At 49.5% G+C, this 22,108-nt stretch overlaps 1 protein-coding gene across 19 annotated transcripts in view; it reads right to left on the reverse strand.

Moving 5' to 3' along the window:
- Positions 1-22,108, reverse strand: part of LOC115943103 (uncharacterized) — a 160,341-nt gene that overhangs the window by 109,958 nt on the left and 28,275 nt on the right. For 10 of the 19 annotated variants that reach the window (XR_014144813.1, XR_014144817.1, XR_014144809.1 and 7 more), the window contains one exon: positions 16,637-16,753. Coding sequence is in view for 5 of the 19 variants with exons in the window: in XM_081818106.1 (XP_081674232.1) it covers positions 16,637-16,753 (117 nt within the window). In the remaining 14 variants the exon portion in view is untranslated. Of the gene's footprint in view, positions 1-4,584; positions 10,770-12,649; positions 15,668-16,636; positions 16,754-22,108 lie in introns of those variants that run through there. The other 9 variants (XR_014144805.1, XR_014144814.1, XR_014144808.1 and 6 more) reach the window with 5 other exon arrangements.

Here is a 22,108-nt window from a genome sequence, read left to right on the forward strand (position 1 = left end):
CACGCACCAGGCCCAGAAGGCTGACGACACAGGAGTCGGAGATGGGTACAATTTCCTCTCGATGCCTCAGAACAAAGAGCAAGGTCAGATCCTCTGGGAGAGACCCAAAGACACCACCCACCCCCAGCCTCATCATTAGCCAAAAGCCCTCTCCCCTGGCCCAAAACACAGCACAGGAGCCTCAGAGAAGAGCCCAGGAATGCAGGGATGAGGACGGTGTATTTGGGTCCCTATTTAATCTCTCAAAGCCTCGCCGCACTCATCTGGAAAATGAAATAGCAAACCTACCCGCCACGAGGTTCTGTGAGAACAAAATGCTCTGATTACCGTATCTAAAATAATCTCTCTCCAGGTTAATCTCTATCCCAGTATATTTATTCCCTTCACAGCATCCACAACAATCTGAAAGGACATAAATATATATAATTGTCTTACGCACACCTCCTCCCATACCGGCTATCCGATCCTCAAGGGCAGCTTTCTTCACAGGTAGAAGGTGCAGGGTTTAGATGCATGAGCTCCAGAACTGAACCTGCTGAGTTCAAATCCTGGCTCCACCACCTACTAGCTATGTGACCTAGCGTAAATGAATTAACCTCTCCGGGTCTCACATTTTGACATCTGTAAAGTGGGAATAGTAGTATTTGCCTTCAGGGTTGTTGCAAGGGTTAAATAATATATTGAACCTAAGGAGCTTAGAACGGTGCTGGCTTACAGGAATTGCTATGCCTGACACTGTGTAGACACTCAGTAAATATTTGTTGAGCGGATAACACATGTACAGTCTTCAGCACTAAGAGTTAGTATGGGTCAGCATTCAATACGTTTTGGCTATTATTACCATCTCCATGATCTTTATTACTATCACCAGGCACCGCTCTGAACCCCCCTCCCCACTTCCGCAAGGACAGCTGACCCATTGCTCAGATGGGGAGTTGAGGCCAGGAAAGGCTTCCCAGGAAATTTCCCCCCTCCTCCCGGATTGGGGCAGTCAGGACCCACTCAGGTCCTCTCCCAGCCTCAGCACCTCCCCACTCGGGGAGGGGGAAGAGCAGCTGGCTCCGGAGGTGTTTAATAAACAAACGCAACAGGACTCTGCTCGAGCTGCCCCTCGCCCACCAAAGCCTGAAGTCCAATCTGCTTCTGACGTGTTGGGGCCGCCCAGGAGTGGGCTCTGTGATGGCGAGGCTGAGCCATCTGCCACCAGCCTGGGGCTGTCGGGAGGGCGCCAGAGCCAGCGAGGAGCGGCCAAGCAGGCTGTGAAAGGGCTTTGCCCCACCTCGCCAGGGCCGGCTGTCTCTCCAGTGGAGGAGGGGCGGGAGGAAGGGCTCAGGCGCCACGCATCAACCACCACCCACCTGTTGGACCCCGCTGGCCCCAGTGCCCCTCTCCCTCAGCCCCCCATGGGAAATAGTAGAAGCCAACCCTAGGGTTCAGCCTGAGCCAGAGCCTTGTACCAGAACAGACAGGAAAGTTCTAGATGGTTGGAGCAAAACGTGGAAACCACTAGCCCCCTCTAACCAAAACCAACAGATCAGCTCAATCAGATAAGGTCAAGGTGGGATTAAATCTTCAGAAGCCCTAAAAAATGAAAAGAGTTTGCTACCATTCCCCTCTGCCACTATAAAATTCAAAATAAAATTTGATTTTTGGAAATGACACCAAATCTACAGGAATTACAAAGGCAACATGCATAGCGGTTAGGGTCATGGGCTCTGGCGCCAGGCTGCCTGGGTTAAAGCCTGACCTCAGGCAAGTTATTTGAATTCTCTGTACCTCAGTTTCCTCTTTGAAGTAGAAGGGACAACCACTTCTTAAAGGGGTCCTGAGTGGTCCTATTAAGGGGATAATATAAAATACTTAGGACAAGGCCATTATTACGATGCTTTTTGAAATTAAAATATCTGCCTTCCTGGTTTTTAGATTATAAAATTCTGCACGGGCCTCAGTGAACCTTCAGGGGTGTTACCCTCGGCCGTGCCCCTGCTTGCGGCTGCCGCATGGAGGAATCACCCCCAGCAGCACCATGACACTCAGGGCCAGCAGCTGGCCTGGTGCCAGAACCGGGGCTACAAGGAGCTGGGGCATTGTTGGGGGGGGGGGGGCATCGGCAGGTCCCCTGGGGCCCAGGATCAGTGTCCAGTCACTGATCAGAGGCAAGGAGCGGCAGGGGCAAAGCTGTTCCCAGACAAGCTTCAGGGCCAGGTAGTTTCCCTTGCTGGGGGTCCAGCGGGGATCTGTTAGCCAGAACAGAGCCCAGGAGCACAGACAAGGGGAACAGGACTCCAAGTGGCCCAAAGGTACTCGGCTTCAATCCCTCCCAGTGGGGAGCAGAGCTGGCCCAGGCCAGCGGGGTGGGGTGAGCCACAGCTAAGAGAGAGAAGCTGCAGGGCTGGAGCCAGAGAAAGAGCCTCTGTTCTTCACCTTCCTCCTGGGTCCTCTTCAGAGCAGCTGATAAAACACAGGGGACTTAGCTCTGTCTTGAAGTGCAGATAAAATCAGATTTTTATAGTCACTCTTGGATTGGTATAGTAATTAAGCACTCAAAAGGAGAGATATCTGCTGAGAACAGCTTCTGGGTTGCCTGCCCAGCCGGCTGTCTCTAAAAACTGCTCTTTGCCGCCTGCCACCAGGCTGCAGCTGGGGGCTTCCGGCAGCCGCGTGGGTCTCTAGCAACCATGCCCTCCACGCCTCCAGCTACAAGTTGGTGTTGGGGAGCTGGGGGGGTGGGGGATGTCACCCTGCCAGGGCCATTGAGAGTCATTCTCCAAAAACTGGGATTTGGAGCCAAGGGACATTCAGCTCCTTCCAAGGCATTTGGCATCGTTCCATGTTACCCCCAGAGCAGCAGGAGCTGAGATCTCTGCCGTGGGGACCCGAGAAACAGAAGAAGCTGCTCTGCAGAGAAGGAAAAAAAGTAAGACAGAGATGGGAGGATTTGCAGCGAGGAGCAGAGACCAAGAGAGATGCTGGTGCAGGGCTCTCTGGCAGTTCTGGTCCTTTCCCGAGGACCAGCTACCTCCTTCCAGGAGACACTCAACCTCCTTAGAGCAAAGCTCACTTTATGACTGAGCTAGAGTTGGTTTCTATTCCCTTAACCGAGACACGATTATGTTTTCTACAGTCTCTGACACCATGAATCCTAAATTCCATCATTAATTCACTAACAATGTGTGCATTAGGTGTACACGCATCCACTTTTCAGAACAAAATGTGAAGAAGGGAAGGGGAAAGTATTCCTTATGCAATCCAAGTTAATTCCTCTGCCCCGTGTGGCCCGGGCTTGCCTTGGCTCTACATTCAAAACCACAGCCTGGCGGCCAAAGGCAATTAAAAAGGAATTCCAATCTTTACTTGAATCTCTCAAAGCACTGTAAACATGACCCAGTTCAAACCCTGCAGACTCTTAAAAAACCCCTGTCCTCTTTTCTCTGCCTTTCTCCAGAGCCTCACATCCTCCAAACCTTAAAATTTTTACCCTTGCACCCCTGCTCTGTCAGCTCTCCTGCCTCGCCCCCCCCACCTCTTCCATAATAACTCATTAGGGAAGTGTCTGAGGCTCCCCTTTGTCCCTTACCTCCATTTGCCACGACAAAAGGGAGCCTTGAAGCAGCTGGAACCTCTGGCTCTTCTGCGGCTCCTCTGACCTCTCTATTTGCGCCCCCCCCAGGGGGTGCTCATGGAACCCTGAGAATGAGGCTGGCGAGGACAGAGGCTCTCAGAGGACAGAAGAGGTGGCAGTGGGAGGCAGGGGCTGGAGGGACAATGTGGGCAGGCCGAGGGCACTAGCAGTCTTGGCTTTGCCCCTTTGAGAACCCTGGAAATTCGATTCAGTGTCCCAGGGGCAGCCAACAAATCTTGACATCACCCCTACCTGCGGCTTCCAGATCCAGAGTCCCCTACTCCCTCCACCCCATGTCCCCAAGACCCCATCTCCGGGGCAGGTGCGCCCACAAGTGCTCATGAGCATGGGCACACAACGGAGACAGGTCTTCCTTCCCCCAGCAGCATCACATCCACTTTTGTCTTCCAGGGGCTCCCCACTGCCCTGTATAACTTGCCATTGCCTCTCCTTGGCATTCAAGGCCTTCTCCCAGCCCAACCCCCCACCCACTCTCTGACACAAGGCCTTCGGCTCAGCTCCCTTGTCAGCTCGGGGAAGCCTTTGTTCACCCAGCTCCCCCGCCCCCCTGTCCTAACACCACCTGCACTGTATAAATCCAGCCCCCACCTGCAGGGTCCCCAAGCCCATGTTGCCTTCTTTGAACACATAAATGTGATCGAGGGACTTCCAGTGTTTCATGGCATGTCACCCTGACCATAAGCTCCCTGGGTCTAGTGCTTGGCCCTTCCAGACTTTAAGGGCTACAAAATCGTCATCATCACAGAACAGTAAGTCTAGTACACTCCCATTTTTGCAAGAACAAACAATAACTCCTGTTTTAGGTGTGTATGTGTATATAGATGAGTAGATGTGTGTGTGTGTGTGTGTGTGTGTGTACACATGAGCAGAGAAAAGGAAGGGCACAGCACACTTTCGATATTGGTTGTTTCTGGAAGGTGGAATAAGAGACAGGGATGGAGAAACTTTCACTTTTTACTTTCTATTTCCTTAGTGGTTACATTTATTACTGCAAGCACGTATCACCTGCAGTTTTTCCTTAAAAAAAAAGAATAGGAGCCAGATTTTGGTCCTGGCACTAACTCACCATCTGACCTTAGCCAAACACATTCCCCTCTCCTGGCTTCAGTATCCCCTTGTCTGGGCAGGTTTTGTCCTGAACACACAAGTGCAAAGCAGGACTCGGCTGGTCCCTGGGGTCTGACCCCAGCACCCGGAGTCTGTTCAGGGAGCACCTGGCTGTTCCCCAAGATCAAGGCAGGAGGCCCAACCATAGCCATACCTTCCTTCCCTGAGGGTCCCCACCCCAGCACCAGGGTGGATGGAACAAATTTACCCATGTGGCTCAGGGAAGAGAGGGGGGGTCCTGTGTCTTGGGTCCCCATGGCATGTGGTTGGTCCTTATTAAGACCTATAACACCTATAACAGTCAAAGAGAACCTAGGCCTTCAGAGAGCAAGAGATTTCTATGGAAAGAGAGGGGAAGGGATTCTGGAAGGACCCTCAGAATTGATCTAGACCATCTGGCCTTGAAAATAAGGATGGCATGGGCCAGGGAGAGCAGAGACAGGCTGGAGTTGTGTGGATTTACAGGGGAGGTGGGGGGTTCAAGGGGACCCTACAGAGCCCGGGGTGGGACCCTACATGGCTGCCAGTGCTGGGCTGTGCCTGAGGCCCTGGGACAGAGGCCCCTGCCATCGTGGAGGGCACAGCCTTAAGCTGGACTAAGTGGAGGCCAAGAGCACAAGGAAGGCAAAACTGAAGGTCAGGCCCAAGGGAAAATTGTGTATCTGCAAAGTGCCGTCAGGAAACCTGCCCACTTCGCTCTGCGTGTGCGCATGTGTGTTGCTGATGTTGCATTGTTCGTATCAGCAGCTGTCTTGGTACCCTGTGACTTCCTCTGTCCTACAGCCTCACCCTGTCCCACGAGCACACAGTAGGGCCTCAGAGCAGATCTGGGGACGCAGCAGAGTGCAATGGTTTGGTGTCCAACCTTTGGAGTCAGACAGACCCGCATGCAAATTTCACCCCTGCCACTCGCCCCTGGATGCGTGATCTGGACAAGCGATTTTTGTTGAGATGCTTTTATTATGGTTTGGCAGCTCCTTCTAGCCCCTTCCTCCATGTCTACACCCCACCCCAGGGTCAGCCTATTCCCTCTCCTGAGAGACCAACCGAAGGTCCTACACCTTCCTTCTCCCATTGCAGGAAGGAGCCCTGTGAAGACCTCTGATCTCCCCAGCCTGCGCCTTCTCCCTCCCTATGACCCTACCAGGGCCACCACATATAGAGATGAGGAGGGGACCACAACCCATGGCACGCTCCATGCCATGCCCTGGCACAGTGCTGCAATCCTCTGGAGGGAAGCTCTTATCCTAATTTGCTCAAACCTATCATAATGAGCTACAGAGGCCCCAGCCCAGGCCAGAGGACCTCACTGGGTGTCCTTACTCGAGACACAAAGACAGGCACAACACGCTCCCAGAAGACTTCTGGCCTCTTGAACTTGACTGGAAGCTCATTATCTAGATACACAGTCCCCGCCCAAGCCAGAGAAACCCCATCCAGGGGCACACCCCCAGGGCCAGGCGGGGCTGCCCTGGCCCACAGGAGTCACCAGTGAGAGCTGTCACAAGCACACGGAGGTGGGTCTCCAGGAACCCAAGGTCCCCAGCATCAAGCAACACTTCATGCCAATTGTCCTCCCCACTGAACTGAGGCCTCAAGGGCAGGGAATGTATATCCTTCATCTCCCAGCATCGGTCCAACTCAGCTCATTGTCAGTGTAGCCAGAAGTGTGGGCCCTGGAGCCAACCTGCGGGGGTTCCAATACCGACTCTACTACTGTTTGCTGTGTGACCCTGGGCTTGTAACCTCACCTCTCTGAACTATGGTTTCTACACCTGTAAGACACAGCTAATAACTGGACTCATCTTTTAGGATTACTGTGGAGATTAAAAGAGATAATGTATACCAAGTGCTTAACACAGGGCAGAGCACACAGTAAGTGCTCAATATAATTAGCTATTATTGGTATCACTGTAACTATTATTACATCAGCTCACATTGACTTCTGAACTTCTGATTTCACAAAATCATAGGCTCTGGTATCTGGAGGGGCCTCATGTCAAATAAGGAAGCTGCAGGCCCCCTGGGTGGCTCAGTCAGTTAAGCGTTTGACTCTTGGTTTTGGCTCAGGTCATGCATGATCTCAGGGTCGTGAGATCTAGCTCTGCGTTGGGCTCTGTGTTCAGCAGGGAGTCTGCTTGAGATTCTCTTCCTCTGCCCCTCCCACAGCTCACACATACTCTCTCTCTCTCAAATTAAAAAAAAAAAATCAAATAAGGAAGCTGAGGCTCAGAGAGGTTGAGACTGAGCAAGGTCACACAGATAGTAGGAGACTGAGATGAGTCTCAAAGGCAAACTTCCTACATCAGCGTTATTTCTTCAGTGACATCCCCTGAATCCTCTCTCATCTCCCCTCTCGTTCTGGCTTCAGATCATACATGGTTCTGTATTATCTTTTAACTTCCTCATGTGTGGGTGTACAGGAGAATGCTTTTGTGTTTGTGTGCGCATGTTTGCAGGTGCCCGTGGGTTTGAGAGTTGGTGGGGCTTGGTTGCGTGTTTCTGGGCACATCCGGGTGTGTACTCTTGCATCTGTGTGGGTGACTGTGTCCATATACATTTGTGCTGACATGTAGGTGAGTGTGAGCATGTACCTGAACACACATGGGTAAGAGTGGGTGCAGGAAGCCTTGCAAGCCTTAGCCATGTGCATGTACGTGTGTGTAGCTGTTCGGGGGTGAGTTCCCTCCCAACAGGAGGGAAAGATCATTGAAGTCTGGGCTGTGTCCTCCACTTTATGGTGTCCTCCCTGTGCCTGGCACAGTGTTGCGCATGCAGCGGGCCTCAGTAAACACGGGTGGAATAGAAAATGGCATGGGGAGGATTTCCACCTCTTCAGCAGTCTCTGCTCCTGAGCTCAGCAATTATAGGAGGGGCACTCCCCCGGGGCCCCATCCAGCTGGGCCATCCCATGCCTTCCCTGAATCAGGCAGTAAGTGCAAAACAGCTGGCTGAAGCTGTCCCAGGGGGGCAAGATGAAGTGGGTGCCCGGGGACATACCCCCAGCCTGAGGGTGCTTGCTTAAGCGGCAGGAAAGGAAACAAAAGATGAAATACATCAGCCATTGGCAGCCGTAAAAGGAGCAAAATCGCTCAACGGAAAGCCGTGTGCTATCCATCATCCGGCCCTTCTCCACTTCAGCTGCCGAAGCAAGAGGGTTTTTTAATGCCCTCCAATTCATTTGCATTCGTACTGCCACTCTTTTATGGTATCAGGGGTTGCCAAGAAGATCTGAGCGGCTTTTTAAAGACGTTGATAAACCATTTCTGCCAGGGAATAAAAGTTTTTGGGGGAAAAGGGAAAAGAAAGTTTTCCAAAATAATGCATTCCATCTGCAGAGTGACGGGTAAGTGCTTCTGCAGATGTATTGGCCCCATAAAACTGACCAAGAAGTCTGGCCCAAATGTGCTCCATGCTGGTGAGATGAGCAATTCATTCATTTTGTAGCTGAGTTGAGACCTAAAACTTTGCAGAGTCACTGGGAAGAGCTTCAAAGGCAGCCTGCAACTTGTTTGTGACCAGAGCTTTGTGATGACCCCTGAGGCACATATACACTGTCAAAGTCTCTGGGCCTTACAGCTTCCTCTAAGAATTCCCACTGGCTTTGAAAATGTAGCGGTAAATGATTCAGCAGAGGGGGAGTCTCCTTCCCTTCCATGGGTCTGAGAGCCTAAGCAAGTAAATTAGATCTGTCCCATACCAATACAACACCATCCCTTACCCTCTTGCAACACTTGACTAAGCACTACCACATGACTTGGTTTTGCAGCCAAACTCTGGCTTCATGACTTCGAGCAAGCCCCTTTGCAGTCTGGGCTTCAATTTCTGCAATAGCCAAGGGAACATACTGGTCTAAATGTTTGGTCTGCTAAAGGATTCCGGTATAACCACCCCATTCATAGGCAACTGAGACTCAGAGAAGGGAAGTTACTTGTCTAAGACTACACACCTGGTAAAGGTAGGGGCAGGACTTAAACATGGGCTTCCCAATCCTTGGGTAATGGCTTTCTCCTCCTTCCTTTCCACATTTTGGATATGTGTTATACATCAGGCAGTTGTCCACTACTTCCCTGCCTTCCTGGAAGCTGGGAGTAGAACAGAGGGAGAGATGGAATAATCCCAGAGCATCCTGGTCCTACTGGGAGGATTGCAGAGTTTGCCAGAAGACCTCCCAATCGAAAGGGCATGAAGTGCCCCAACCCCACTTAATCCCAAGTGAGAACTTCCAGATTCCCTCTCAGTCTGAGCTTTATATTCATTAACAATATTCATACATGAAGACACAGTAGATGACTTCTGAATGTGTTGGTCTGACCAGCACCAGAAAAATCTCTCTACCTCCAAAACAACTGCCCTAACCCTATCATCCTGTCAAACATTCCCACCATTAGTCACACCCATGGGTCAAGGCACTGAAGATACAATTAAAACTCAAGTGACCTCTCACTGGAGGAACACAAGTGACAACTCTCTGCTTCTCCTTGGTCAGTTACCCAAAGGGTTGAAGGGGATGCTTAAGGAACAGGGGTCTCTGAAGAATGGAGAGGTTTAGAGTACCTATGATGAGTAGCTGAGTATCTAGTACTGGTGGGATGGGCAAGGCTGAAATAGGGAGGAAGGTGCCAAGACAAGGGGGGGTGGTCAGCATTCTGGCAGCAGGAACAGCTAATAACAATGAGCATCATTTATTGAGCTCTTACTATGCTCCTTCATTGATTTATTTTATTTCATTTGACCTTTATAACAACATGCTAGGAGGTAATTTCCAATCATCCTCCTTTTACAGAAAAGGAATTTTTTTCAGAAAATTTTTACAGAAAAATTTTCAGAAAATTTTTACAGAAAATGAAACTGAGACCCAGAGAGGTTAAGTAACATGCCCAAAGTCACACACAGCTAGCAAGTTACCATAGAGCCAGGATTCAAGTCCTACAATCCAACTCTAGAGCTATACTTTGCCAGTTCAGTGAACAACCATGTCATAGGATCATAAGTTGTGGCAGATATCAGCACCCTGCACACAACTCCTTACAGAAAAATGCCTGCTAGAGACCTTTAGAGACCTGTCCTATGAACTCCTCGCCTTGAGCATTTCAAAATCGAATTCATGATCCTCCCCTCCTATCTACATACTCTCATATCCCTCCTGTATTCCAAGGTAACCTAGGAGTCAAGCTGGACTCCTCCCTTTCGTGAACCTTCACATCTCACTGCTCACTGGGCCCTGCCTTGTCCATCTTCTATAAGTGCCTTCTTTGCTGAGCCTGTGAGCTCAGGCCCAGGACAGCTCATTGACTCCCATCCCCATTTTCCCTCCTCCATGCCCCAGCAACCTGCAACTCCCCACACAGGCAGTCACAGGCCCTGGTTGGGGTCTTCCACCACCCACCTCCCTGACCATGGATCACTGATCATACAAGTCTGCATAGCATCTTGGGGAGGGACCTGGGCTCTTGCACTTATTAGCTTGTCCACTTGGGCAAACAGCTTCCTTTCAATCCCTCATATGGAACCTCCCATCTGTCAGCTAAAGAGCTCAGAAGTGGGTAAGAGCTGGCTATTGCCTTTGAGGGGCTCAGAGTACAGCAGCAAGACAGATATATGATAAGATCATTAAAAAGTCTGATAAGGCTCTGGAAGGGAAGCATCTGAAACAGAAAGAGCACAAAGGAGGAAGCAATTAGGTAATTAATAATGACAGTTTCTGTTTATTGATTATCTATCATACACTAGGCATTTTACTTATATGAGTTCACCTGATCCTTGCATTGAAGCTTCCAATAAGACATAATTATCCTACTGTTTAGATAAGAAAGAATAAGTTTGGAGAAGTAAAATAATTCTCTCAAGGCTACAGCCAGAATGTCCTTGGAATTTCCAATGCTCCTCTTCTTCTTATACTCATAATACAGTCTCTTCCATGACCTCCTTCCAGTGGTGTCTGGGCCAGCCTTAGTTTCCCCATTTACCCAGGGAACAGCATGAGGTAATAATCTCTCTGTGGCCTCTATTTTCTCATCTGTAAAATGGGGATAATAATAAAACCCATCACAAAAGGTTGTGCTAAGAATCTAAAGAAGCTAATATATGAAAAGCACTTAGAGCAGTGCCTAGCACAGAGTCTGGGCTACATGGTGATATATTCTTCTTACTAATGTTATTTTTATTGTTATTTCCAAGGCCACCATCTTGCCTTGAGCCTCTGGATCACCTTGGGCTCACTGAGGAGCCCATCATCCATGTTTATCAAATGATACAGATAAGAGGGCTGTCTAGGTGTCTCAGTCAGTTGAGCACCCAACTCTTGATTTTGGCTCAGGTCATGACCTCAGGGTCATGAGATCGAGCCCCATGTTGGGCTCCTCGCTCAGCACCAGTCTGCTTCAGATTCTCTCTCCCTCTCCCATTGCCCCTCCCCCCATTCTCTCTCTCTCTAAAATAAATAAATAAATCTTTTGTTAAAAAAATACAGATGAGAGTCACCTGCACTGACTGAGCTCTAAGTGAAAGCTTCCATCCCCCTCCCACCCAACAAGCTCCTCCCCAAACCACGATGAGCAAGCTTCTCCCTCTCCCCCAATTCCACCACCAGCCCCCTCACTTCCCCAGCTTCATGAACCAAAAAAAAAAAAAAGTGCGGGGAGGAGCCAGGAGGGCCTGAGAGAGGCCACTGGAGAAAGGGAAAAGGCTGTTTTTCTCCAGGGGTCTAAATTTAGTGGTAAAAGGTATGCTTGCAGTTCATGATCAAAAACCCTTCTGCCTCCAGGAGCGCTGGTGCTGGCAGCTGCATCTATGACCAGCCAAAAGACTCATGTCAGAAACTGCCCTTTCCTGGTGAATTTCAATGAGATGCCCTTTCTGCGAGGAGGAAAGCCATCATTTAAAAGACAAAGGCTGCTTTCCCTTGGCTAGATAGGGTGATAGAGCAAATGCTGCCTTGGGGCACAGGAAGAGAAGGCTGGGGGTCTCCGCCCACTGCAAGTCACACGCAGTGCATGTAAACAAGGACCCTGCTCTGTGTCTTGTCTTGGGTTGGATGCCAGCACACAGGGGTCTATCTGACACTATCCCACATGTAAACAAGCAATTACTAGACAGAGTAAAATGTACCAGGACAGAGATATGCATAGCGAGCTCAGTAGGGAGGGGGCAATGGAAACATAAACCCAGCGTGGGACAGAGAGGGTTTCACGGAGCAGACATGCAGCATGCATGAATACATGCATCAATACATACAGCATTTGAGAAGGGTCTTGAAAGAAGAGCAAGAGTTCAGCAGGCAGAGAAAAGGGCTGGGGTGGGCATGGGGAAGCATTCCAAACAGAAAGAACAGCATGAGCTAGGATGAGGATGTTCGCGAAAGCCCAGAGTATCAAAATAAGATGCCTTGTAAGAATTTGTCAGAGCACCAGGGAATGGTGAGGAGTGAAACTGGAAAAGAAGCTGGAGCCAGGCTGTAAATGGCTGTATACGTAATCGTTAAAAATGCGGATTTCCAAAAAAAAAAGGAGGGGGAAGGGGGCGCCTGGCTGGTTCAGTCAGTAGAGCATGCAACTCTTGATCTCAGGGTCATGAAGTCAAGCCCCACACTGGGCATGGAGCCTACTTTAAAAGAAAACTGTGTATTTCCTCTTTTAAAGAACTGAAGGATTTCAAAAAGGAGACGATATGATGTGTGTATGCTTGAAGAGGCATGGAGCATGGATTACAGGAGTTGTAAGAATGTGGACATTCTTGACACTTCTAGAGAGGTAATGAAATGTTCAACCTGAGGTTTCTGTCATGGGGCTGGGGTGGGCGGCGGGGAACAAAGGATGCTGAACAACTCAACAGCAAAAAAACAAATAATCCCATTAAAAATGGGCAGAAGATCTAAATAGACATTTTTCCAAAGAAGACATACAGATGGCCAACAGACACATGAAAAGATGCCCGACATCATTCATCATCAGGGAAATGTAAGTCAAAACCTCTGTGAGATACCACCTCACACTTGGCTATCACTAAAAAGACAAGAAATAATAAGTGTTGGTGAGAAAGTAGAGAAAAGGGAACCCTCATGCCCTGTTGGGGGGGATGCAAACTGGTGCGACCATTACGGAAAACAGTATGGAGGTTCCTCAAAAAAATTAAAAATAAAACTACCATATGATCCAGTAATTCCACTTTTGGGTATTTATACAAAGAAAATGAAAACACTTAACTCAGAGAGATACACACACTCCTAGGTTCACCGCAGCATTTTTTACAACAGCCAAGATATGGAAGCAACCTAAGTGTCCACTGATGAATGAACGGACAAAGAAATTATGGTACATATGCACAGTGGAATGTTACTCAGCTATAAAAAGCAATGAAATCTTGTCATTTGCAACAACCTGGATGGAAATAGAGGGCATTATGCTAAGTGAAATAAGTCAGAGAAAGACAAATATTGTATTATCTCACCTATATGTGGAATCTAAAAATCAAAAACAAAACAAAAACCAAGCTCATAGAGACAGAGAACAGATTGGTGGTTGCCAGAGGCAGGGGGTAGAGGGGGTCAAAAAGAAAAAAAAAATGCAGTTGATATAAAATGGACATAGAAATTTTTATATTTTTTTCATATAAACAGACAAACAAAAGGCTAGCTTTTGACTGCGGGACATGAAGTTGATAGTCAACCATTAATAAAACATATAAATTTTCATCCTTACTGATTTTTCTTAAAAGATTTTATTTATTTGACAGAGAGAGAGATAACAAGAGCAGGAACATAAGCAGAAGGAGTGGGAGAGGGAGAAGCAGGCTTCCCGCCAAGCAGGGAGCCCCGATGCGGGACTCGATCCCAGAACCCTGAGATCATGACCTGAGCTGAAGGTAGATGCTTAACAACTGAGACACCCAGGCGCCCCACCCTTACTGAGTTTTTTTAAATGCCTGAAGACATTTTAGCTGGGGAATGGGTAAATTAATTCAGGGGAATACAGAAAGAGACTCTGGGTCAGCCCCAGGGTAGGTTGGCCAACCAGATGATGATGTCTGAGGATTCTCCAAGACCAACAGAGGCCTGGAGCTCTAAACCAGCTTGGATGTCGGGTCTGAGACCCTAGACTGGCCAGAGGTGGGGCCTAGAGACCAAGTGCCCAGCCTGTATTCCCCCCCACCCCCCACATCCAGGACGGTAAATACATTACATCCTACATGCCAACTCTGATGGATTGCTGGTATCTACCAAAATTGTTATTTGAAAAGATTATAAGACCATATCTGGGCCCAATGGGAAAGAAAACTCTGATTGATTAGCAACATCTGTCATGGACACTGGGTCGGGAGAAGTCGTACATGTATCTCATACTTGTTTTCCCTGCACTACACACTTAGATTTCCTGCTGAGAATTATTGAGATGAGCCTTAGGTGCCTCACTCAAGAGTAGTGGGTGCGCAAGGGAGGGCGCAGTTATCATTGGGAGCCATGAGGCTGACCACCTGTGTTCTTTGGACCTCCAGCTAGTGGAACCTAGAGGAGTACCAGGTACCTCCATCTCTAGGGCTGCTCTCTGGCATTCTGAATGGCATCTTAGAAACCCCTCCTGGGAAAACCATGGACTCCCCCAGATGCTGACCAGCTGCTGGAACAGGAATAATACCTAAGCATTCAGAGGTCATGTCAAAAGGCAGTACAAGCCATAAAGACTAAGAAAGGGCATCTTTCAGGTTAGAAGTTCTTCACCTGGGACCCACAGATGAGCTACAGGAGGGGTATAAACCCCTTGAGATTACACGCAAATTATTCAAAGTATGTGCATTTTTCTCAAAGGAGGCCTTTAGTGTTTGTCAATCTCTCAAAGACAGCCATGGCCAAAAAAGGCTTCACTCACTGCTCAAGATGAAAGAGAGTAATGAGATACAAGTGAATTCTGCTGGGGTGAGGAAGATGAAGCACCCACATCTCAATAGGAAGTGAACTTCTGGGCGTATCACCTGTCTACTCAGCCATTATAATCCACTTAGCTTTAAAAAGTATCTTCCAAATCTGAGACGCAAATCTGGGGCTACTTTTGAGTATTGGGTAGCTCAGAAATCCAGGGAGGCATTTTTTCCTCAAAAAATGTTCTTAATTTTTGTCAGTCTCTCAAAGAGATCCATGCTCCCCAAAAGGCTTCGACCATTGCTGAAGATGAAGGAAACTAATGCTATCTATAATCAAATAAGCAGGGAAGGTCTGGGGGGGGGGCAGTAAAGGCAAAAAAAACCTCTTACTTCATTGTCCTGGTTGCACAGGTAGAATTGGCCACACCTGACACGCTGTCCACCTCAGCAAATTGGTAGGTTAGGAAGACGCTTTGGACATTACATTGGGAATTTGGTAGAAGCCCCCAGCAACTATTAGGCTTAGGAAATTGCATCACATGGGGGTCGAGGGTCTGGGTCAGGGCTGGGAAATGGGACACAGGGACCTGGGTTGACAGCCCTGGCTTATGAGCTGTGACACATAGAGCTGTGTCCCTTTTGTCCAGAGCACTGATGTCCACTTGTAAATACCCATGAGTTGGTATGTTAATATGTGATCTCTCCATCTGCTCCCCAAGTCTGCCAGCTCTGGGACAGCAAGGACTGTGTATGGTTTTGCTCCCACTGTTACCTGGCACAATGGTGGGCACATAGCAGATGTATTCAATAAATATTTGCTGAATGAAACGGTGCATGGATGGATGGAAGGATGGGTAGACGGGCAGGGTAAGGTGGTTCATCTGAGTGGCAGAACCTAGAGGAAAAACCAAATCCAGTGCCTCACTGGTTTGGCACGCAGTATAGTAGATCAAAGAACAGACTCTGGAGGTAGAATGCCAAGTTTGGGTCTCAGCTCTGCCATTCACTATGTGTATGACCTTGGGCAAAATATTTAACCTCTCTGTGCCTCAGTTTCCTCACCTGTAAAATAGGGATAATAACAGTTCCCACCTCGTAGAGTTACTATGAAGATTGAGTTAATATATCTAATATTAAGAATAGTACCTGACACATAATAAACACTAGGCAGTAAAATTTTAAGAAGCTACCTTGATATGGGGAATTGAGGTATAAGGCAAAGGAATGCAGAGGATAACAAAGGATTGAAAGCAAAAGTGGTCTATACTCCAGCACTCAGGCTACTGAACTCAGGCTCCTGCTGCCCCCTCCCCAACTCCTGCAAGAACCACATACACTGAGTCTGCCACAGTGACCCCCAGAGACAGCCCCCAAGGCTCTTCTTCGGAAGTGATTATGTACACCCTCTGTGGATTCTTCAGGTCTGGGACACTCAGGTATCTCCAGTCCTCCTGAGTTTGATGGTGAGAGGGAAGTGGCTAGAGGAATGGGAAAGGACACCAGGCTTTATATGGACCATCCCACGCTCTGCTTCTTCTGGCCATGTCCCCCCAAAACACTAAGCACCAGATGCCTCCCAGCCCATCATCATAAATAGCAATGATAGTAACGACCACTCAGAATACAGACTGTCTTACCCACCCCCTCTGCTTGTCTGGTCAACAGTAGAACAAGCAATGCACCTACGGAAGGAAAAATGACTCTGATCTACAGGTCACATTCAGTGTAAGCATATCCACAGTAACTTCTACCCCCAGCCAAATGATGTTGAAATCCATTACAAATTAAAGACAGCAGGTGTCCTTGAAAATGTTCGTGTCAACTGCCATTTTGTTTCAAGGGGGCAGAGTGAAGACATGATCATCACAGTGGCAATCCTGATCCTTTTTGCTAGTCCCCAGATGTGCCAAAATAGATCCATTTCTTCTAAATTTATCAAAGTGTTGACAGACCAAAAAAATGCCAAGCTGTCAAATTGAAACAGAGACCTCATTTCAGTTTTCAAAATAAATGCACCCAAAGAAGTTCTACCGTGGAAACTGTGCTGGACTTCGAACCAAAGACCGAGATTCCAGTTCTTGGTGTGGTCCTCACTGGCCGGGTGGGTTTGAGAAGACACTTCACGCCTCTGGGCCTCAGAAACCTCATCTGCAACAAGAGGAATTTGGACTAGAGATATTATGCTGAGAAAAATGATAAAGTTTTATACTCCTCACTTTTCCCCCATGCAAATTCTCTGAGTCATCCTCTCCTGCCCTTCTTCCCTCCAAACGCTGATTGGCCCTTCTTCCTCCAGCAATTTGTCATAAATAAGTGAACAGGGCAGGGTGGGGCAAGGGGAGGGACTGCCTGCGGACCCTGAGAGCTCCTTAGTGGGAACAGCTTCACTGTGACTTCTGATCTTCAGCTCTGATTCACTCAAGCAGTCACAGGCAAAAGGAGAGGAAAATGAGGAGCTGGGGAGAAGTGTTGGTCCAGGGCATCAGGAACTGGAGGGGGTGGGCAGCGTGACTGGCTGAGAGGCAGAGTCCCTCCAACTCAGAGCACACTGAGTCCCTGGCCAGGCCTGAGCACTAGACTAAAAATGTGGGGACCCCAGAAGATGACAAGGATCACCCACCAATAAAGTGGGCCCTTGAAGAACGTGAACCCCTTCAGAAAACCTCCTAGGGAGGTCAAAGTCACGGGCGTCCCTCTGAAAACAAGCTTGAGAGCTGTTGGAGGCCTTCTCAGAGACCAAGCTCAGAAAGGGGTTTGCAAAGGCCCTTTAGCAACCAGAGAGCTGGGGCGGTGGCGGGGGGGATGGGGGGGGACGGTTAAATGAGTCTGGGGATAAAAGTGTGCAGTGGGCCCAACACCAGAATGCCTATAGAGTTGTCCATGGTGCTGGTGGCCTTGAGGCACTCAGCCCACACTGCGTCCTGTCTGACCTCAGCCAACTCCAGAGCCAGATGCCTGACCACGCCTGCCTCCAGCCTGCCCCAGTTCATGACTGTCGGCTGCCTGCCCAGAACCAAGCAGCTACTTCATTACCTGCTGCCTGTGCTTGTGGTCTGTTCACCCCAGCCTCTCCCAACCTGGCAGCCCCATTCCCACTCAGTTCCTGAGAACAGAACTGTGAGTGATAAATAGGTCACAGGGAGAGGCACTGGGACTTGGCCGAGCACCCAGAAAACCGGGCTACAAGATCCGAAGCAGGAGAAGACCCACCCCTCCCCACACCCCATTCCTACCAGAGTGCCCTAAACTGAGGGAAGAGCAAGGCTTCCCTGACAATGGAAACCTATTCCCAGACATCAGCCGGCTGAGCAGGAGCCCAGCCCAAGTGCACATTCCCCGGCAGTCTCCTGTGGCTCCAGCCCACCCCACCGCACTCTGCCCCACAAATGTACCGTCTTTAGGGAGTTCAGAAAAGCTCTGTCACCAGCAGCTCGCAGGTGGCCAACTGCAGCACCGTGGGTCACAGTTAGGACAGATGCATACCCCTCCCCTTTCCTATGTGCCAGTGCATGACCTTGAGCAAGTTGCCGAATTTCTTCACGCCGCAGTGTTCCTATCAGGGTGCCACAAGGCCATCATGAGATCATGGGCATGAAAGTGGGGTAAACTACAGAACGTGGCTCAAGGGGCAGTTACTGTTACTATCCGAATCCTATCTGGGGCTCCACATTACTCTGAGCCTGGTCAAGGAGGATTCTGGAAGCTAGTTGGTAAAGGAAAGCATGTATTTCCATCTATCAGGAGCTTTCACACATCCTGTCATAATTAATCCTGTGAGGCAGACAGTACTGTTGCCATTCTACAGATGAGCTTAAACTCACCGCCCAAGGTCATGTGGCTCAGGGGCTGCCGAGTATTTGAACCCAGTTTTGTGTGGCTCCAAAGCTTGTTCATTTTAAAGATTTTATTTAGGGGCGCCTGGGAGGCTCAGTTGGTTAAGTGACTGCCTTCGGCTCAGGTCATGATCCTGGAGTCCCTGGATCGAGTCCCGCATCGGGCTCCCTGCTCGGCAGGAAGTCTGCTTCTCCATCTGACCCTCCCCCCTCTCATGTACTCGCTCTCTCTCATTCTCTCTCTCTCAAATAAATAAAATCTTTAAAAAAATAAATAAATAAAAATAAAGATTTTATTTATTTATTTATTTATTTGAGAGAGAGAGGAAGAGGGAACACAAGCGGGGGAGAGGTGGAGGGAGAAGCAGACTCTCCGCTGAGCAGGGAGCCCGATGTGGGGCTCGATCCCAGGACCCTGGGTTCATGACCTGAGCCGAAGGCAGACGCTCAATGACTGAGCCCCCCAGGCTCCCCCAAAGTCTGTGCATTTTCACCACCACTGTCAACTACATCCCTCTTGCCTAGTTACCACCACCCCTTCCAACAGGACTAGATCTTGTTTCCAGAAACCCAGAGAAGCAACCCCATCTCAAAGGAAGGCCTCTCATGTCACCTGCTCCTCAGATCAGATCTCTGGTCTGAGTTTCTGTTCCGAGCCAGGGCTCACTCCCAGTTTGCCAAACTGTCTGGAACTTGGTTTTGGACTAGGACCCCCTGGAAGACCCTGCCTCTTCACTCAACCCCCCTCCCCTCTACCCAGGACCCCAGCCACTTCCTCTTCCCAAGCAGGGGCACTGGAGATACAGAATGTGCCCTTAGGCCAAAAGTTCTCAAACATTATGGTGCACAGGAATTACTTGGGGATTGCAAAGAAAATGCACCGTCATCATCTGCAGAGACTCTGGAGCAGCAGATCTAGAAGGGGCCCAGAAATCTGAATGTGTAACAAGGTGATTCCAGTGTCCCAACTGCCCTGGACCCACAGTCCTGTGATTTGTCCTCTGGGCTGGAAGGTCAAATTGATTGGAAATCTCAAATATTACATTTCTAAGGGGCTCTGAGGTTGTGTAATGTTCCTTTTCTTCCCCCAACTTTACAGATGTGAAAATCAAGGCCTAAAGAGAAAAGGTTATTCCTTTCAGATCAGACCACTGGTTATTCGAGCCTGGACTGGGACCCAGGGCTGCTGCACGGGGCCCACGAGGTCCAGAGAGCCGGGGCAGGGACGGTGGGAGGTGAGGCCACGGCAGCCCCACAGCCCTTGGGTCCCTTAGTTGTGGGACCACAGGACCACTCAGCAGGGACTGGGAGCCTTTCACACTGATTTATGAGGGGGCCTCCACTGGAAGACTCCTGGGTGGGGATGCCATTTGTTACTTCCCCAAGGAAGGCTCCAAAATGATGATCACAGCACATGAGCCCCGAGTGTGCACGCATGTACACACACACATAACTCCCAGGCCATCTGGTACAACCACCCCTGGGACTCCCGGGCCCAGGTATCAGGTGTAGGGGCCGTGACAAGAGGTGGCACGGAGCTGGATTCTTTTGGCCAGCAGGAGACGTGTGCACAGTGCACTGAGTTAGAGTTGGAAGAACACCCAAGGGTGCCCACACCAAGATCCAGGGACGTGCGAACTCCCGGGAGCTGCTCGGCTCATTGGGTCAAGGGTCTGCAGCAGCACTAGCCAACAGAGCTTCTCATGATGATGGAAATCTCAAATATTACATTTCCAAGGGGCTCTGAGGTTGTGTAATGTTCCTTTGGAAAGGGTACAGAAATGACACAGGACATCTGCTCTGTCCACTACTCCAGCCACTAGCTGCATGTGGCTAGTGAACACTTGAACATAGCTAATGAGACTGAGAAACTAATTTTCTTCTAATAAATACTAAAATGAGTAAAGATATTATGTCATTTAAGTCTCACAAGAGGGGGTGCCCGGGTGGCTCAGTTGTAAGCGTCTGACTTTCGCTCAGGTCTTGATCTCAGGGTCCTGGGATGGAGCCCCGTGTTGGGCTCAGCGGAGAGTCTGCTTGTCCTGCTCCCTCAGCCCCTCCCCCTGCTCATGCTCTCTCTCTCTCTCAAACGAATAAATAAAATCTTTATTTAAAAAAGTAAATAAATCTCACAAGAGACTTCTGGGTAGGGACTATTATTTTGTCCATTTATAGAATGAAGAAGCTGAGGCACAGAGGTCAAGTAACTTGTCCAAGGTCGCACAGCTAGAAGGTAGTGGGGGGGAGAACGGAGAGAACCGAAGCCAGGCAGTATGGATCCAGAGTCTCTTCCAAAGCCCTGCAGTAAGCCCTGCCCTGCTGACATGCTGCATTCCTGCCTCACTGCCCGTGGCACACACACACACACACACACACACGTGCACACACACCCAGGGTCTGAGCAAGAAGCCTGAGCAAGCACGAGGCTGAGAGCTGAATCGGAGCTCTGCTCTGGAGGGGGACGCTCACTCGGAGGAAGAGAGCTCCGCCCATACCTTGGCAGGGCCCTGGTCTAATGGGCAAAACACCAGGCCAGCAGCAGCCCTGGAAGCCTTGGCTCAGGGAGAGAGACACAGGTCCCTGAATGACGCAGTGACAGTCTGACGGGGGAAGGCGGGTCCCTGCCCTGGAGCACCTGCCCATCAGACAGAAGAGGCAGGGAAACCGCACAGGTTCCCGCTGGGGGTGTCACAAACAAGGGCAGGTGTCTGTTGAACCGTCAGCGCCAACCTCCCCCCCCAACCCCACTGCCTCCATGTCAGTGGATCCCAAGGAAGTGTCTGCAGCTCCCAGGAGCCCCAAGATAAGCCCTTCCTGAGCCTCTCTGAAAGTGAAGGTCGGGAGGAAGTATGGCATCGCAACGATCATTTCTCCCGCACTCTGGGGTAGGGGAGCCCTGCTACAGCTAATTAGGAAAATGCATTAAGAACATGACTTACAAATGGCCCCACGGTTCCCCACATCTCATTTGCATTGAGCTGTTGTTACCTTATTGATTATATTAAATTAGGAGATAGTCACACCGTCTGCAATGCAACAATTATCATCATCAAACCAATTAGTATCAAATGGGATGTGGTCCCCGTCGCTCCAGCTTGGCACTCAGCTATTTCCAACACCGTTAGCCGGCCTTATGAAATAATTGTGTTTCTATTGAAACAGTGGCAATCAGCAGAAATCTTCCCAAGAGACCCTCCTCTCTCTCTCGGTGGCTCCATGTCGGGATATCTTGTCACGCAAACACAAGCAAAAGGATACAACTGGTATCTTTGGTAGCAAAAGTCTCAAGGGGGACAAGGGGGATGCTTGATGGACAGACTGCACCAGACCACAGACAGCCTTGATCAGTTCATCACAAAATTGTGTGACTAGACCCCTTCATGCAATGGCTGGCCCCCCACAAGCCTGTGTGCACCCCCTCACAACTAGAATATATACACACACCACGTTCAAACCCCCTCACTCACACACAGCCCCATGAACTTCATCAGCACCACCCCTCAAGCAAAGGCACACAGCAAACTCACACTCACACACACGCACACATTCACAATGATTTATCAGAGTCACACACTGCACAACACACTCATGAGCATAAACCACTTTTGGAGACATCCTAGGTGGAATCCAGGGGTCTGGCCCAAGGATTCCTAAGACCCCACCCTACCCC

This window comes from Leptonychotes weddellii, chromosome 4, assembly GCF_054177405.1.
Source record: "Leptonychotes weddellii isolate Sample4059 chromosome 4, ASM5417740v2, whole genome shotgun sequence".
NCBI lineage: Eukaryota > Metazoa > Chordata > Mammalia > Carnivora > Phocidae > Leptonychotes > Leptonychotes weddellii.